The 20000-nt window shown below is 38.2% G+C and overlaps 1 protein-coding gene across 2 annotated transcripts in view; it reads right to left on the bottom strand.

Annotated features, from left to right (window-relative positions):
• The window catches only part of LOC144958991 (uncharacterized), a 71191-nt gene that overhangs the window by 30362 nt on the left and 20829 nt on the right, over positions 1-20000 (bottom strand). Inside the window, exon 2 of one of the 2 annotated variants that reach the window (XM_078891305.1) lies at positions 12846-14452. In XM_078891305.1, the coding sequence (XP_078747431.1) occupies positions 12846-14433 (1588 nt within the window). In that variant the 5' untranslated portion in view covers positions 14434-14452. Of the gene's footprint in view, positions 1-12845; positions 14458-20000 lie in introns of both variants that reach the window. The other variant, XM_078891304.1, reaches the window with a different exon arrangement.

Here is a 20000-nt window from a genome sequence, read left to right as displayed (position 1 = left end):
ACCCGCGTTTGTGAGTAATACTCACTAAACAAAATTAACCTGACTATAAACACAGTTGTGTGTGTTGGTCCGTTATACTTCCGGATGGCAATGTTATGAGCTTCTTAGCCAAGCGCATACTATCTATAACAATAAAAAAGAGCCTGACACCGTCGCCATCGTTATGTTATAGCCTGACACTGAAACCCAAAAAGACTGGCATTTTGATGTCATTATTTGGTTTTTGCACCGCCTAGTGAGTTGTCGTTAGTAGAGCTCATGGAAACAAGTGGTCCCATTGGTTGAACTATTGAATACAACTCACCATTTGTTTCCGTGACCAATGGTTCAACCAATGGAATCACTTGTTTCCTTGAGCTCGATTAACGACAACTAGAAGGAACGAAGTTGACGTCACTCAGCTCTTTGTTATTGTTTTTAGACAGCCCTTTTAATGATTAGTTCTCACTAAATTCTATCAATCAGACGATAGAGAGTTCGACGTTGACGTCACGCGGGTCTTTGTTATTGTTTTTTTGCCATCCGCGTTTATGAGTAATTCTCACTAAACTATACTAACCAGACTATAAACGTTCATGGTCACACATAGTTTGTGTGTTAGTCCGTCATACTTCCGGATGGCAATGTTGTGAGCTTCTTAGCCAAGCGCATACTATCTATAAACGTTTAAGGTTAGCATAGCTTTGTGTGTAGGAAGGTTATATATCCGGCTGGCGGATGTTGTGAGAAATTTACATATATACACATAGCATCAATAGATAGAATGCGGTTGGCCAAGGAGTTCACAACATTGCCATCCGGAAGTATAACGGACCAACACATAAACTCTGTGTAACCATGAACTTTTATAGTGTGGTTAATACAGTTTAGTGAGAACAACTCACAAACCCGGATGGCAAAAACAATAACAAAGGCCTGTGTGACGTCATCTTCGAACTATCTATAGATGGAATGCGGTTGGCCAAGGAGTTCACAACATTGCCAACCGGAAGTAATACGGACCAACACACAAAACTCTGTGTAACCATGAACTTTTATAGTCTGGTTAATTAATACAGTTCAGTGAGAACAACTCACAAACGCGGATGGCAAAAAAACAAACAAACAATAACAAAGGCCTGTGTGACGTCATCTTCGTTATATCTATATCTCTGACCTCAGACTGTCGTCTAGAGAACGTCAATTTGGTTTTGAAGTGTCTCAAGCCGCTTTCACCGGAAGCGAGGACGAGAGACGCATGCGCACAACCAACATGACGTTCTCTCTCTAATAACTTTTCCGCCGGTGACGTCACAGACTATGGGTGACGTCACAGACTATGGGTGACGTCACAGACTATGGGTGACGTCACAGACTATGGGTGACGTCCAATCAAGGGACGCTACTCTTCCGCTAATCTCATTCCCTATGTACGTACACATATCTCTGACATCAGTCTGTCTGTCGTCTGGAACGTATGGAAGACGTTTTGTCAAGAAATCCCGAGGTAGGAGGGAGGGAGTAGATTACGTGAATGGAGTGTGGAATGTATGCCCTGATTAAATAGAGTCTATTGTGTGTACACAATGCAAGCATACCGTGTTTGTGGAAGGACTTGTTACAAGGCTCCAGTACACCTACTATCAGGTATTCATTACCTACTGAAGTATTCGAGAATGGGGATTGGGTATTACTATTGTCATTATATGGGGTTTCACACTATCTCCAAAAAAAATAATGAAAAAATAGGTTAGTGAATAACCGTTCTATTTTCGTTAGCCAGTTTCTGGGTGTAGGCTATTCCTGTGTGCCGGTAAAAGTTCGAATCCTTTTTTTTTCTTTCCTTTTTTTTTTTTTTTTTTAAAGTATTTTTTGACTCTGAGATACGGGAGTATGATGGTATTGATGCTATGCGTTTCAGTAAAATATCTACAACCCCAAGCCCGATATAACATATATATATATATATTTACAGAGAGAGAGAGAGAGAGAGAGAGAGAGAGAGAGAGAGAGAGAGAGAGAATGACGGAAAGAGAGGGGGAAAGAGAAAGAGAGGGAGAGAGAAGAGAAGAGAGGAGAGAGAGAGAGAGAGAGAGAGAGAGAGAGAGAGAGAGAGAGAGAGAGAGAGAGAGAGAGAGAGAGAGAGAGAGAGAGAAGAGAGAGAGAGAGAGAGAGAGAGAGAGAGAGAGAGAGGAGAGAGAGAGAGAGGAGAGAGAGAGAGAGAGAGAGAGAAGAGAGAGAGAAGAGAGAGAGAGAGAGAGAGAGAGAGAAGAGAGAGAGAGAGAGAGAGAAGAGAGAGAGAGAGAGAGAGAGAGAGAGAGAGAGGGCGAAAACGCAATTATTTTACATCTCCCCATAAACAGTAACCCGAAATGATATCAATTTTATAATAATGATATTTGACATCAGCGTTGTTAAATTTCACTCAAATTAGAGTTAAAATAAGCAAGTAAAAAATTCCATTCTTCCATTCTGAGATAACAAATCAGAACCGACTGATAAGAATCTAGAATCAAAGATTTCTTACACGCTTGCCTTTTTGGAACTCGAACTTTGTTTGTTCCCATGCCCAACGCGCACTCATAAAGAACGTGCAGTGGTTGAGTCATGAGTTCCAAAAAAAGCAAGAGTGTATAGATAGTTCGAAGATGACGTCACTCAGGTCTTTGTTATTGTTTTTTGCCATCCGCGAGTAATGCTCACTGAACTGTATTAACCTGACTATAAACGTTCATGGATACACATAGTTTTGTGTGTTGGTCCGTTATATTTCCGGATGGCAATGTTATGAGCTTCTTAGCCAAGCGCCTACTATCTATTAAGAATCGTACAAAGTACCGTCATCAGGATTGCATTGTAATATCTAGGAAGTCGGAATATGATTCACTAGTCTGATGTCACGTCGCCCAGCAAACGGCGAGCAGCTGGTTCTAAACAAAGAAAATGGGTACTTTTTGGTCTTCATGCTGGCTAGAACTTTTCATAATATGTCTTGTGATCAGAATGGATAAAAGTCAAAACATAATCATATTTATAATGTTTTTCTCCTCTGGATACACTTTTATGCTCGTCGGAGAAATATTTCATAAGGGCGTCCGCCATTGTTCCGATAGTTTAGAGCCAGTTACTAAGTTACCATGCGTCATTACGAGGGAAGTGACGTCATGACTATTGATCGGGTACAATCGAGGTATACTTATTCGCAGGTCCAGTAACCCAAATTGTTATGCATGTACTTTTTTATATGTAACTAAGGAGTTCTAAATTGAGAGGAATGAAAACAATGCATAACATTTTGGTGCGCAAAAAAAAACATATTTAAAAAATAGGGAAATCGCGGGTGGAATGGAAATAGGTGTAAAATGCTCCGTATTTGGTATTTTTTTAATTTTTTTATTTTTTATTTAAGTTGTTCTATTCATTTTTGTTTCTCACTTTTGACAATATCTTTTGTGTTTTCGTCAGTTACGCCATAAACACGACCTTTTGTCTCAGATTAACACAGACAACAATAGCTATAACTTGTTTTAGTATGACAAGAGGATTGGCGCTGGCCGGGGCTAAATGTCACGTACGGATTAGGAGACGGGGACATTTGTTAGGAGTTGGGGGACATAACGTTGGATGGGAGACAGCACGCATACAGACTTGCATACTCAGCGAAATGCTTGCGTGGGTTTCTTGGTGGCCACGTGGTATAACACAGTTTAGTGAGAATTACTCACAAACGCGGATGGCAAAATACAATAACAAAGGCTTGAATGACGTCATCTTCGTGCTATCTCTAAACATTTAAGGTTACACACAGTTTTGTGTGTTGGTCCGTTATACTTCCGGATGGCAATGTTGTGAACTCCTTAGCCAAGCGCATACTATCTATATGAAAGAAAAAAGACAAGAAAAACAAACCATTTATAAAAGTAAAAATTTGGCCAGGAAACTCGTCCTTCAAATATCGGTTGATTTAAATGACCCTCATTTTGGTTTCGCAGATACCCCCAGGTTTGATAGCTTTTGCCAAGATGAGGGTCATTTAAATCGATCTATATTAGGAGGACGAATTTTCTGGTCAAAAGTTTAAATACAAAATAATAACAAGAGATGTGCGCTATGTGGTCTAGTGGTATGACACGCCCTTTCGGATCGGAAGGTCCTGGGTTCGAGCCTCGCTCGACGCATAGTTTAGTCCTTGGAAAAGACTCTTTACTCACATTCTCTCATCGTACTCAGGTGTAAAATAAGTACCTGGCCGTGAACAGCGTTGTCTTTGTCCGAAAAATTGTAATACCGCCTAACAGGCGTCATGTCTCGTCCTACATGTTAAATGTTGCTGTTGACCAGGGACCCCTTGTAAAGCGCTTTGAGCACGTTAAGTGGATATTGCTCTATATAAAAGCTCATTTTTAAATTTTTATGAGGGTCATTTAAATCGATAGATATTAAAAGGACAAGTTTTTTGGCCAAAAGTTTAAATACAAAATAATAACAAGAGATGAAGTGAGTAGGAAAGTGCCAGAAGACAAATAGAGAATAAAAATTTCGTGGCGGTGATGGGGGTTTGAACCCGCGACCTTACTGGTACGACAACTCCGCCTGGCCGGGGAGAGCGTAACTCTACCGTATGAGCTATCCACGATCCCAAAATAATATGTGACCCTTCGCCTCAAAATGGTATTAAGTCGGGTTGGTTAAGGTGTTGAAAATTTAACTTATAGCCAGAAATATCAGACTTGTGTTGAGTTTGTATGTTTTATTGAGGAGAATGGATACCATATTTTAGAGTACTAATGCCAAAAAATTTATATTTTTGACCAGTTTGACATTTAATTCGGCTTTTAAGCATCTACTTCTTTCCGATATAATGCCGTTTTGAGACGATGGGTCACATATAATGTGTTACCGATGACGTGACCTGAACACACCGTGGGAAAGTAGAAGGTAAATACAATAATATTGTTATTATTCTAATCAAACTTGGGATACGACGTGTATTTGCATAAATGTGTTACACAATGTGTCGTTGATTTTGGCTTTATGAATATTTTAGTATATCTAGGTAGTATGCGCTCGGCTAAGTAGCTCATAACATTGCCATCCGGAAATATAACGGACCAACACACAAAACTATGTGTATCCATGAACTTTTATAGTCTGGTTAATACAGTTCAGTGAGTGTTACTCATAAACGCGGATGGTAAAAAACAATAACAAAGACCCGTGTAACGTCAACTTCATTCTATATATAGATAGTATGCGGTTGGCGAAGAAGATCATAACATTGCCATCCGGAAGTATAACGGACCAACACACAAAACTGTGTGTATCCATGAACGTTTATAGTCGGGTTAATACAGTTCAGTGAACATTACGCATAAACGCGGATGGCAAAAAAAAAACAATAACAAAGACCTGAGTGACGTCATCTTCGAACTATCTATAGAATAGATAGAACGAAGTTGACGTCATTCATGCCTTTGTTATGGCTTTTTGCCATCCGCGTTAATGAGTAATTCTCACTAAACTGTATTAACTAGTTCAAGGGTGTGTTTGTCCGTTATACTTCCGGATGACAATCTTGTGAGCTTCTTGGCCAAGCGCATTCTATCTATAGATAGTATGCGCTCGGCTAAGAAGCTCACAACATTGCCATCCGGAAATATAACGTAACCAACACACAAAACTATGTGGAAACTTGAACGTTTATAGTCTGGTTAATATTTTAATGAGAATTACTCATAAACAAAATAAAATTTAAAAATAAATAAAATTCCCTTTATTCATCCCATTGGGGAACTACTTTGTCTCTAGGGTCTATTCCAAGGGAAGACTGGAATAATCCAGGCGTCAGCCGCAGTGCAGCGTCGCAAATTGAGCTAAGGCGAGGGAGAAGATTTGCTCAAGGTCACACAGCGCAGCGGCGGGTGATCGAACTCGGTATCTTTCGAGTACGATGCAATGACCGTACCGCTGAGCCACGCTACCCGGCGGATGACAAAAACAAAACAAAACAAAAAAACAAAACAAAACAAAAAAAAAAAAAAAAAAGATAAAATAAAGACCCGAGTGACGTCATCTTCGTTCTATTTATAGATTGGACCAGCTTTCAGGTTCGAACGGTGGCCTTGGCCTTAGTGTGTGCCAACTGTGTAATCTTGATGCATTATATTATTGGCTGATGGGATTAAGTAAACCTTACACACATCAGAAATGACAAGAGTTCACGTTCTTTTCTCCTTAACCCTCTTCCGCACTAGGACAGGACTGTCCTGGGACAGTCCTGTCCCAAATCTGTAACATATAGAATTTAGAGGACTCTTCCGCACCTATTGGGACGGGACAAAACAGTCCCGTTGTGTCCCAAGCCGTTGTGAAATGCTACAAAATCAACGGGACAGGACTGTCCCAGTCCCGTGTTCATATCGTTTGTGATAGTAGAAAAATATAGCAGACTTCCGCACTAGGACAAAAAAGTCCCAGACTTGGCGGCGCCGTGTCAAAATTGAAATGCCTGTCTTTATTTTCTGCATCCCTACTACTACTGTTACTACTACTACTACTATTACTACTACTACTACTACTACTACTACTACTACTACTACTACTACTACTACTACTACTACTACTACTATTACTACTACTACTACTACTACTACTACTACTACTACTACTACTACTACTATTTCTACTGTTGCTTCTGCTGCTGCTAATGCCACTAATATATTAATACCTACATCCCTTATATTTTGTATTTATTTCCAATTCCATTGTATTTATTTTCCAACAATAGTCCACACTTTATTTTAGTTCACTGTCTTCTATACTGCATTATACAGTTCCTCCCCGCCTCCCCTCTTTTAACATAATTAAGTACGCACCTTTTATAAATTTCTATTGCTCTGTTTTAATTCGCGCTTCCTCACAAAGTCGCATACAATTTCCTGCCCATCAATGTTTTTGTTTATGCATCTTAACAACGCCACTACCACATTATCTCATTCGCCTGTAGTTTTTAATTCATCATGTGTTGTTGATGAAGGGGAAACCCGAAACGTCCATTTTATCTGTTTTCGAGTATTAAACTGAAACTTACATTCAATTTCACAGTTATGATTTATTTATTTATTTCAATTCTGAATATAAAAAAGCAAGAACAATTCAAAAAATAATTCTATGTGATGAAACCACGTACAGAAGGCATAGCAACATAAATATTTTCGGCAATTTAAAAACGTATGTTTATAAATATAATTTAAGAAGTGTCACACTTTGTGACACAGCAGTAACGTGTCTAAAACCGGTCGCACATCCATTCGGTACCTTGTGGGATCAATTGTCTTTATCGTTATTTATTTCGGGAATTTTCAATGAAAATATTTTAAGTAAGTCCTTCTGAGCCACTTGGACTCATTGTAAGACAAATTAACTCCTTTAGAGCCTTGTAGCCAATGGTACAGGAGTTATCCCGGTTTCAATAGCGTGAAGCGGACAATTAACGTATTTGTTTGAAAACCTTTGAACAGGACGCTAGTCTATCGCAGATTACTATCCCAGCGTGACAGGTACCCTTTTACACCTGAATGGAGTGAGTGATTGGAGCAAATTTTCTTGCTCTAGAAAGTACAAATTGGCTTCGGTCGGAATCGAACACAGAACCTCTGAGTCCAGAGTACAACGCGCTAACCATGGGCCATCTTGCCTCCTAAGCTTATAAATCCGGAACTTATCCATGTTGTTGTAGCGTTAAGCAGACAGATAACAGTTTAAAATTTAAAAAAATAAAATCCCCTTTTTCATCCCATAGGGGAAATTTTTCTCGAGGGTCTATTCCAAGGGAAGACTGGAATAACCCAGGCGTCAGCCGCAATGCAGCGCCGCAAATTGAGCTAGGGCGAGGTATAACCCAGGCGTTAGTCGCAGTGCAGCGCCGCAAATTGAGCTAGGCGAGGTGACTTACTCAAGGCAACACAGCGCATCAGCGGGTGATCGAACTGATGCCTTTCGGGTACGAAGCAAAGACCGTACCACCGAGCTATGCTGACTTTCTATTATCCTCTTGAATGATACTAGTCCGTCAAAGATTACTTTCATCAGCGAACCGGTAGTCATTTGCACCTGGGTAAAATGAGGTGATTCTAAGAAAGTCATTTTCAGATAAGATCGGAGATCACCATAGAGTCTACGGAATTGACCCTTGAGCAATCTTTGGGTCATTAAAGGATGCACCCAATATTGTTTTCTCTTTCAATTTGTCTTTTTTTTTTCCCACGTAGTAAAGCACAGAAATATGCAACCTCTATTTCATCCATTACTAGTAGTAGTAGTAGTAGTAGTAGTAGTAGTAGTAGTAGTAGTAGTAGTAGTAGTAGAAGTAGTAGTAGTAGTAGTAGTTAGTAGTAGTAGTAGTAGTAGTAGTATAGCAGTAGTAGTAGTAGTAGTAGTTGTTGTTGTTGTTGTTGTTGTTGTAGATGTAGTAGTCGTAATAGTAGAAGTAGTGGTAGTAGTAGTAGTAGTAGTAGTAGTAGTAGTAGTAGTAGTAGTAGTAGTAGTAGTTAGTAGTAGTAGTGGTAGTAGTGGTAGTAGTAGTAGTAATAGTAGTAGTAGTAGTAGTAGTAGTAGTAGTGGTAGTGGTAATAGTAGTAGTTGTAGTAGTAGTTGTTGTAGTAGTAGTAGCAGCAGCAACAATAATATTACTCTTGCTATAAGAATATTTCATGATTATATAAATCTTATGTAAACAAATCCCATTGTACAGTGTAAAAAATCATTATCGTTATGTCGTATCTTATGTTGATTCATAAAATGTGAATTATTAGAGTTGTACCAAGGACTTATTTTTTAACTTATAATTCAAACTATTAAATAACTAATCTATTAAATAGAAGATTTTACATTATTATTATCACCATTATAATTATCATTATTATTATTATTATCATTATTATTATTATTATTATTATTATTATTATTATTATTATTATTATTATTATTATTATTACTATCATTATTACTATCATTGTTTGCCTTGCTTTATTATTGATTTTATTTACTTAATTTGTTGATGAAAATATTATATTCTTGTATGAGTTATATTGACAATTGCCTACAAATAAACTTTTGAATCTTGTAAAAAAAATTAAAAAATAATGCATTCGCGCAGGTGTGTCCCGGGACAGTCCTGTCCTAGTGCGGAACCCCATTTGAATAGAAGTTTTCTCCAGCGGGACAGGACAAATTTGTCCTGGGACTGTTTTGTCCTAGTGCGGAAGGAGTCTTAACCCTCTTCCGCACTAGGAAAGTCCTGTCCCAAATCTGTAACATATAGAATTTAGAGAAATCTTCCGCACCTATTGGGACGGGACAAAACAGTCCCGTTGTGTCCCAAGCAGTTGTGAAATGCTACAAAATCAACGGGACAGGACTGTCCCAGTCCCGTGTTCATATCGTTTGTGATAGTAGAAAAATATAGCAGTCTTCCGCACTAGGACAAGAAAGTCCCAGACTTGGCGGCGCCGTGTCAAAATTGAAATGCCTATCTTTATTTTCTGCATCCCTACTACTACTACTACTACTACTACTACTAACTACTACTACTACTACTACTACTACTACTACTACTACTACTACTACTACTACTACTGTTGCTTCTGCTGCTGCTAATGCCACTAATATATTAATACCTACATCCCTTATATTTTGTATTTATTAGTTATCCCGTTTTCAATAGCGTGAAGCGGACAATTAACGTATTTGTTTGAAAACCTTTGAGCAGGACGCTAGTCTATCGCAGATTACTATCCCAGCTTCACAGGTACCCTTTTACACCTGAATGGAGTGAGTGATTGGAGTAAATGTTCTTGCTCTAGAAAGTACAAATTGGCTTCGGTCGGAATCGAACACAGAACCTCTGAGTCCAGAGTACAACGCGCTAACCATGGGCCATCTTGCCTCCTAAGCTTATAAATCCGGAACTTATCCATGTTTCTGTGTCGTTGAGCAGACAGATAACAGTTTAAATTTTTTAAAAATAAAATTCCCTTTTTCATCCCATAGGGAAATTTTTCTCGAGGGTCTATTCCAAGGGAAGACTGGAATAACCCAGGCGTCAGCCGCAATGCAGCGCCGCAAATTTAGCTAGGACGAGGTATAACCCAGGCGTCAGCCGCAGTGCAGCGCCGCAAATTGAGCTTAGTCAAATGATGCCTTTCGGGTACGAAGCATGCTGACTTTCTATTCTTCTCTTGAATGATGCTAGTCCGTCAAAGATTACTTTCATCAGCGAACTGGTACTCATTTGCACCTGGGTACAATGAGGTGATTCCAAGAAAGTCATTTTAGGATAAGATCGGAGATCACCATAGAGTCTACGGAATTGACCCTTGAGCAATCTTTGGGTCATTAAAGGATGCACCCAATATTGTTTTCTCTTTCAATTTGTCTTTTTTTTCCACGTAGTAAAGCACAGAAATATGCAACCTCTATTTCATCCATTACTACTACTACTACTACTACTAGTAGTAGTAGTAGTAGTAGTAGTAGTAGTAGTAGTAGTAAGTAGTAGTAGTAGTAGTAGTAGTAGTAGTAGTAGTAGTATAGTAGCAGCAGCAATAATATTACTCTTGCTATAAGAATATGTCATGATTATATAAATCTTATGTAAACAAATCCCATTGTTCAGTGTAAAAAATCATTATCGTCATGTCGTATTTTATGTTGATTCATAAAATGTGAATTATTAGAGTTGCAATTGCCTACGAATACACTTTTGAATCTTGTAAAAAATAAATAAATAATGCATTCGCGCAGGTGTGTCTTGGGACAGTCCTGTCCTAGTGCGGAACCCCTTTTGAATAGAAGTTTTCTCCAGCGGGACAGGACAAATTTGTCCTGGGACAGTTTTGTCCTAGTGCGGAAGGAGTCTTACTGAGACTCCTAAAAAATAAATATTGCTTGTTCTTTCAGAACCATGAGATAGGCCCTTGGACCGTAGCCATCGTTAACTTATAGATAGAATGAAGATGACGTCACTCGGGTCTTTGTTATTGTTTGTTGCCATCCGCGTTTATGAGTATAGCTCACTGAACTGTATTAATCCGACTATATACGTTCATGGATACACAAAGTTTTGTGTGTTGGTCCGTTATACTTCCGGATGACAATGTTATGAGCTTCTTAGCCAAGCGCATACTATCGTAGCCATCGTTATGTTATAGCCCGATACTGAAATCCAAAAGGACTGGCAGTTTGACGTCATTATTTGGTTTTTGCACCGCCTAGTGAGTTGTCGTTAGTAGAGCTCATGGAAACAAGTTATTTCATTGGATGAACTATTGAATACAACTCACGATTTGTTTTCTTTTGTGGCAAAAGACTGGCATTTTGACGTCATTTTTTGGTCAGTATCAGGCCATAACTTTATGAAGGCCACGGTCAGGCTCTTATTCCACGATAGCTAAGCTTGGAGTCGAAGTTTATTCCGGTTTGTAGATCGTGATACGGACAACAGTAATTGTTTAGTATTCTTTTTTTTTGTATGGATAGTACGCTAATTTATCGTAAAGCACTTTCGACGAGATCAAAAACAGACCCAGCTACCCAATCATTGCTGGGTGGACAGGAGGCGGGAGGTCAGAATAAAAACAAAACAACAAGACTTTACCAAGTATCGATCTCGATCCCCTTGCGCGTGAAGCGAGTGTTCTACAACTGAACAACCCCCCCCCCCCCCCCACCTTATTTACTGTAGATTGCTTTGCAAGAAAAAGATATGTAGGAGGAAATAATTATCATTTAAATATTTAATCTTTATAACATGTTTACCCATCCTTAAGTATTTACGTTAAGCACTTTTATTTCGTGTTTTTGTTATATATACATACATACATATATATATATATATATATATATATATATATATATATATATATATATATATATTATTTTAATATTTACCACAATGTTGGAGTCAGTCTACATCGATGTTTCAGGCATTTTCAGCCATCGTCAGGACTGTGTGTTACATGGGTTTGGTTTGTTGTCTGTTGTTGCTTGTTGTATTTCAAGCAACAACACACAACAAACCAAACTCATGTAACACACAGTCCTGACGATGACTGAAAAGGCCTGAAACATCGATGTAGACTGACTCCAACATTGTGGTAAATATTATAATAATAATAATTCGCTCCATTGCTATATGTCGAGCACTATTCGTACCATATTTGTACCCAACATTTATATATATATATATATATATAGATAGTATGCAGATGACGTCACTCAGGCCTTTGTTATTGTTTTTGCCATCCGCGTTTGTGAGTTGTTCTCACTAAACTGTATTAACAAGACTATAAAAGTTCATGGTTACACAGAGTTTGTGTGTTGGTCCGTTATACTTCCGGATGGCAATGTTGTGAACTCCTTGGCCAAGCGCATTCTATATATATATATATATATATATATATATATATATATATATATATATATATATATGTGTGTGTGTGTGTGTGTAATGGTATTAATCGTTCTATCTGTCTTGAGTCTTTCTCATAACTTCTCGAGGTCATGAGGTCAACCCACGAATATCACCAAAGTTTATTGGAGGCCTAGCCGTTAAGTTATGGGCTTTATTCTCAACACAGACATATGGTATAACACGGAGACCGTTGAGAATACGCTTCAACAGTCAGATAGATGTTCTTAATCTAAGGTAGCTAGTCAAACTAAGTTTCGAAAAAGTGATTTCTCAACGTAAAGCAGTTTTGCTGGATTTTTTTAATATCCGCCAGCATCACCCTATCAGTATGACCACCTCCATTAACAGACAAAACAACAACAACAACAACAACAACAAAACCCAAACAACTCACCCTCTTCCAATAATCCATAGATATTACTCCCATTGCTCTGGCGATTCCTGGTATCACGACCTTGGTGACCTTTCGACCTGGGGTCATGACCCACATGACTATTCAAACTCCTCGTACTCCCCTGCCGGGACCCCATACGGTGGTGACCTTGACCGTGAGCATCCTGGACGCTCCTCCTCAGAGGGTCGTTACCAGCTCGTTGAAGCTGAAACTCTTGGGGTTGGGAGTTCTGAAGATTCTGCTGCGATAACGCCTTGTTACGAGATTCTACCAGAAGATACGCTGGTCTGGTTAACGCTTTGTCATTTAGACTTTTCACACTACCAGCTCTGGAATTTCGCTTCAACTCCTGGTTCATCTGTTGAGGCTGGGGTTGCTGTTTATTTGGCGGTGGATCGGAGTGCTGGTTATAATCAAAACCCTGATCGTACTGCAACAGCTGCTGCTGCGGTGGAAGTTGCTGAGATGGAGAGGAGTAATTCATGATATTATTAGTATGTGGTGTCGCCTGTTCTTGATAATACTGCTGGTTTTGTTGATGGAGATTCTCATCGTAACGATCCTGCTGAGGATGACCGCTCTGTAGCAGTTGTTGTTGTTGTTGTTGAGATTGTTGCGTGTAGCTCAGCCTTTTTCCATCCACCTGTTCGATTCCGTAGTTCAGACTTCTCCGACTTCCCCTTACAGAAGAAGCGACGCTACCTCGATTGCGACTCAAATCCCACACATTTTCTCCGTTGCTTCCTCGAGATCGGGGTAGATTGGGGTCTTCCAAGAAGGACTGTTGCTGCGGATTGTTGTTTTCTTGACGATCGTCGTCGTAACTTTGCGGCCCTGGGAAATTCCTCTTACTCCCTTGGAAACTCTGGTCATGCGGCTGCTGCTGCTGTTGCTGCTGCTGGTTCTGAGTATCATAATTTTGAAGATGTTGTTGATTTTGAGGAAGATGGGGATGAGATTGATATTGTTGTTGTTGTTGATGATGATGTTGCTGACTTTGGTAATAATCAGGATATGGAACAGATGATGGTGACAACGATGGTTGTGGCGGTTGTTCTGGTTGGGGTTGTGAATTCCGATAACTTTCCGATCTCGAAAAACTTTGATCACGTGATAGATGATGCTGACCACCAGGATAGCATTGGTCATATGATGGCGGGGACATTCTCTGACTTGCAGCAAAGCTATGATCTTGGAAATTCCTTTGACTCCCTTGAAAACTGACATCCATGTTATTATGGTCTTCAGCCCTAGAGCCTCTGAGACGGCCTTCGAATGTCTGTGAGACATTCATCCCGTATTGACTATTATTAAAACTGACGTCATTCATTGTTCGGGATTTCCCGTTCATTGACCCCATGACCTCCTGACCCGTTGGTTGTCCTTGAATACTTCCGGTGTAGGATTGCCGAGTTCTACCGTTGTGAAACCCGCCATTGCTGAGGTTGGGGTCCACCATGGGCGCTGCATGGTTTGTGTAGCCTTCTCTGTGCGATGTGTGTCTGCTATCCATGTACCCACCCGTGTGTCCTCGATCGCTTCTGAGGGACGGGTTGGGCGAGGGGGGTATGTATGCCTGGGATGCCATCCCTGTCTGTTGAAGGGTTCTGTTCTAGATGAAAATAAAAGGGAGAAAGACATTGCGTGAAAAATGATGTGATCTGAGAAAGCCGATGATGTAGTGTTTGTTATAGTTTGTTTGTTTTTAAGGGTTTTACGGCTCTTGCAACACGTTAAGGTCATATCAAAGCCAATAAAAAGGAAGTAAAAGTATGGATAGTGAAAAGTTCTAGAATTCCAAATAAAGCACCCAAGAAAAAGTAAGACAAAAGGGAATCGGTTCAAATAGGGAACAAGTGTAGATTCCAAGAGCACACTATCAAAGTACTTAGTTTGAGATCACCTAAAAGTCTCATCCAGACCAGTGACATCTATAGATAGTTCGAAGATGACGTCACTCAGGTCTTTGTTTTTGTTTTTTGCCATCCGCATTTATGAATAATGCTTACTGAACTGTATTAACCCGACTATAAACGTTCATGGATACACACAGTTGTGTGTGTTGGTCCGTTGTACTTCCGAATGGCAATGTTATGAGCTTCTTAGCCAAGCGCATACTATCTATAGAGTATATGAAAACCTAGATCCAGACACAAGCACAGGTCCCCACTCAAATGTTTAAAAATCATATATAATATGTAAATAAAACATAATACAGTGCATAACAGAGGATAATTTACAAGGAAATAATTATCAGGTTATAATATATCAAATCTACGATCGGATGGGGTCTTCCACGAAGTTGCTGGAGGAGAAAAGAAAAACCCATACGAGGTGAGAATACTAAATAAATCGAGCTCCAAAATACTGTCGAATACTGTTGTGATCCAAGCTAATTCCCATCAATATATATATATATATATATATATATATATATATATATATATATATATATATATATATATATATATAAACCGGCACGCTTTTATGACTATAGAAAATCGCTCAAGGGGCAAATAGGAAGGAAAAATAATACAGAAGGCTATGTGATCAGTCATGCGTGAAATATTCGACACATCTCAACTTGGCAAGTCAGTGATTTGGAAAAGAATTGAAATTTGTCGTCAAGTTGAATTTGATGATCAGAAAAATACCCAGGACAAGAAATCGAATCGATTTATTGGAATTTTGTTGCGATTTTTTCAGTAGTCGATTATTTCAAACTTCGATTGTCTCATGGAATCATTCATGGCTTGATTGATTGATTGATCTATTTTTATTTAGTATTGATTTATACTTATATTATTCCTTCCTTCTTTCATTCATCCATCCGTTGATTCACTCATTGATTCATACATTCTATCATTCCTTCTTCCCGTCTTTCATTTACTTCATCCATCTATTCATCCTTTCATTCATTCATTCATTCATTTGACAATTCTTCCATTCTCCAACCATTCATTCATCCATCTATCCATTCATTCATTCATTTATTTATTCATTCATCCAGCTATTTATTCATTCATTCATCCATCCATTATTCATTTATTCATCCATCTATTCGTTGATTCATCCATCTATTCATTCATTCATTCATTCCTTCCTTCATTCATTCATCCATCTATTCATTTATTCATTCATCCATCCATCTAGTCATTTATTCATTCATCCATCCATCTAGTCATTCATTCATTCATTCCTTCCTTCCTTCATTCATTCATTACTCCATTCATTCATACGCTCATTCTTTCACTCCTTCATTCAATCATTTATTCATCCACCCATTTTACCACGTGACAATGACTCGAGTCAATGGACAAATTATACAGACGGGCGCCATTGATACAAAGGGAGTTATCTATATTCTTGTTTTCGTACAATCTAGTCATCGATCACATGATTTGTTGCTCTACAACGATTGGACATTTCTCAATAAATGTAAACACACTGCTTTGTTTAGTAAAGTTGTAAACATACCCATGAGTCATGCTGAGCAAAATGACCAACTGAGACGTTGAATATTTCTCAAACTGTGAAAAATTCTCATTATGTGTGTCATTTTGAGCACACTTTGTAATGTGACCAATGGCCTCGAGCACATGGAAAGGTGTTATAGATAGAACGAAGTTGACGTCACCCAGGTCCCTGTTATTGATTATTCAAGGGCCCATTGATTATGAAACCACCCGATCTATCCCTCCTCACCCCCATCCCCATTTTAATGACTTCATTGCAGTTACTTTCACTACACACACACACACACACACACACACACACACATATATATATATAAACATACACATCCTCTCCCATTCTCTCTCTCTCTCTCCTCTCTCTCTCTCTCTCTCTCTCTCTCTCTCTCCCTCTCTCCCCCCCCCCCCCCCCCCCCCCCCCCATTTATCCCCGCCTTCCTTCTCTCACGCCTCTTCTTGCATCAACACCCAACGCCTTCCCCATACATTTACATTGTTTCCACATTTGACGAAATGTGATATTTTGTAACCTGACATGTTTATGTTTTGTTTTTTGTCTCCTGCCGAAGGCTATTGGCCGGAAAGTCGTTTGTTTTGTGTTGTTCTCTTATATTATATGAGTCACATTTCATCTTTGTTTTTTATATTTTTTTTGTTTTTAAGGGTTTTACGGCGCTTGCAACACATTAAGGTCATATTAGCGCCAGTAAAAAGGAAGAAAACGGGATAGTAAAAAGTTCTAGAATTACAATTAAAGCACACAAGAAAAGGTAAGACAAAGGGGAATTTGTTCAAATAGGAAACAGATTTTATAAATGACATATCTAATATGTAAACAAAACATAATTTACTGCATAACAGAGAGATGATTAACAAGACATAAAATATAATCTCTCAAAACTAACTATATATTTGACTGTTTCCCACCCAGCTAGGGTATCCAGCCAGGGCCAGGACAAAACCAAGTAATCTCATTCCAAGACAAAGACAGAAAGATGTTGGAAAAGAGATAAAGGGAGATAGAAGACACAGTAAGAGATCCCCTGCCCACTATGGGAGGTCAGGAACCCCACCCAGTCACTTTATCTTTCTCTCCGGAGTTATAGCGCTTTATAAGTTTTCAGCATTATTATTATTATTATCATCATCATCATCATCATCATCATCATCATCATCATCATCATCATCATCATCATCATCATCATCATCATCATCATCATTATTATTATTATTATTATTATTATTATTATTATTATTATTACTATTACTATTATTATTATTATCATTATTATTATCATTATTATTATTATCATTATTATTATTATTTATTATTATTATTATTATTATTATTATTATTATTATTATTATTACTATTATTATTACTATTATTATTATTATTATCATTATTATTATTATTATTATTATTATTATTATTATTATTATTATTATTATTATTATTATTATTATTATATTATTATTATTATATTATTATTATTATTATTATTATTATTATTATTATTATTATTATATTATTATTATTATTATGAAAGTGTGGGTACCCACATTTATTAACTTAAAACTTCCTGTCGTTGTTCATTCAACCAGCGCGGCTATGTGGTCTTGTGGTATGACACTCGCTTTCGGATCGGAAAGTCCTGGGTTCGAGCCTCGTGCGCTCGGCGCATAGTTAAGTCATTGGAGAAGGCTCTTTACTCACAGTCTATCATCGTACTCAGGTGTAAAATGAGTATCTGGCCGTTAACAGCTTGGACTCTGTCCGAAAAAAAAAATGTAATATCACCTAACAGGCGTCATGTCTCGTCCTATATATATATATATTACGTGTTGCTGTTGACCAGGGACCCCTTGTAAAGTGCTTTGAATACATTTAGTAGATATTGCACAATATAAAAATTCAATTAAAAAATAATAATTTACATTTATTAATTTCAAACTTGCTTGTCGTTCATTCAACCATTCTCGATTCCTCAAAATCAAAGAAATCAACTCCGACTTTTTTCTTCAATTCAAACTTTTTCTTATTATCAAACGACATAATAAATACAGATTCTCTCCTAATAAACAGCCCACAATAACACACACACACACACACACACACACACGAGATAAAATCTCATAATAAACATACGCATTTATTGCAACATTAGATAGAGAGAGAATGAAACGAAATCACTCAACCGTGTCCACCTTTGCTCCTCCTTTCATGAGGTGCAACCAACCGTATCAACCAGTGTAGGAGGGCCGAGGGGGTTTATACAGTAAGTAAGTAAGAAGTAAGTCATAAGTAGAGTTGAACTGACTCTGGGTTTAGGATAAACCTGTCAACTATTCTACTACCAAAATTTTTTCGTAAAAATACGAATTTTTTGGCTTCAACAGCAGAAAGAATAAATATACATTTTTGATTCAATACAATGTGTTAGAAAACATAGTTGAGCGTTTATATAGAGCAATATCCACTAAACGTGCTCAAAGCGCTTTACAAGGGGTCCTTAACCAACAGAAACACGTAACATGTAGAAAGAGTGATGATGACGCCTGTTAGGCTATATTACAAATATTTTTTTCGGACAAAAACAACGCTGTTAACGGACGGGTACTCATTTTACACCTGAGTACGATGAGATAATGTGAGTAAAGAGCTTTTCCAAGGACTCAATTATGCGCCGAGCGCGCGAGGCTCGAACCCAGGACCTTCCGATCCGAAAGCGAGTGTCTAACCATTAGACCACAACAATGTGTTAAAAAGAAAACTTTGATTTCACAAAACGTCTATTTAAGGTTCTGAAGGCATATTTGAATCCTGCTAAGGATAAAATATTAATTTGGAAAATTAATTGGATTCAATAGTCTGATGTCACGTCCGCCTAGCAACCCGCAGCTTGGTTCTAAACAAAGAAAATCGGTACTTTTTATTCCTGGTGCTGGCTAGGATTTTTTATGTGTCGTGATCAGAATGTATAAAAATCAAAACATGATCAGATTTATAATGTTTTGTTCTCCTCTGGATACACTTTTATGCTCGTCGGAGAAATATTTCATAAGGGTGCCCGCCATTGTTCCGATAGTTTAGAGCCAGTTACTAAGTTACCATGCGTCATTACGAGGGCGGAAGTGACGTCACGACTGTTGAACACTATTATAATGACTTCTATTTCTATTTCTTTCCTGTAAAAACTACAACTTTTTTACATTTCAAAGTTGGCAGGTCAGGTTTCAGGCTATAATTTGTAAGACTATGGTATAGAGACGATGTCACACTTTAGAAAGTGTCATCAGTCTCCATAAAGTGTGTTTATGACGTGTTAACTACAACTTTTTGAACATTTCAAAGTTGGCAGGTCAGGTTTTCGGCTCCAATTTGTAAGACTATCTGCGAGTGACGATGTCACACTCTGGAAAGTATCATCAGTGTCCATAAAGTGTGTTTATTCGTGGCCTCCGTAAAGTTATAGCCCGATACTGACCAAAAAATGACGTCAAAATGCCAGTCTTTTGGATTTCAGTTTCAGGCTATCAGGCCACTTAACGATGGCTACGATTATAATGACTTTTATTTCTATTTATTCCCTGTAAAAACTACAACTTTTTGAACATTTCAAAGTTGGCAGGTCAGGTTTTCGGCTCCAATTTGTAAGATTATATAGACGATGTCACACGT

The sequence above is a fragment of the Berghia stephanieae genome, chromosome 13 (assembly GCF_034508935.2).
Source record: "Berghia stephanieae isolate SIO BIC M18660-M18661 chromosome 13, UCSD_Bste_1.3, whole genome shotgun sequence".
NCBI lineage: Eukaryota > Metazoa > Mollusca > Gastropoda > Nudibranchia > Aeolidiidae > Berghia > Berghia stephanieae.
Note: the sequence above shows the minus strand (reverse complement) of the source record. Positions and strands in the feature narration are given on the sequence as shown.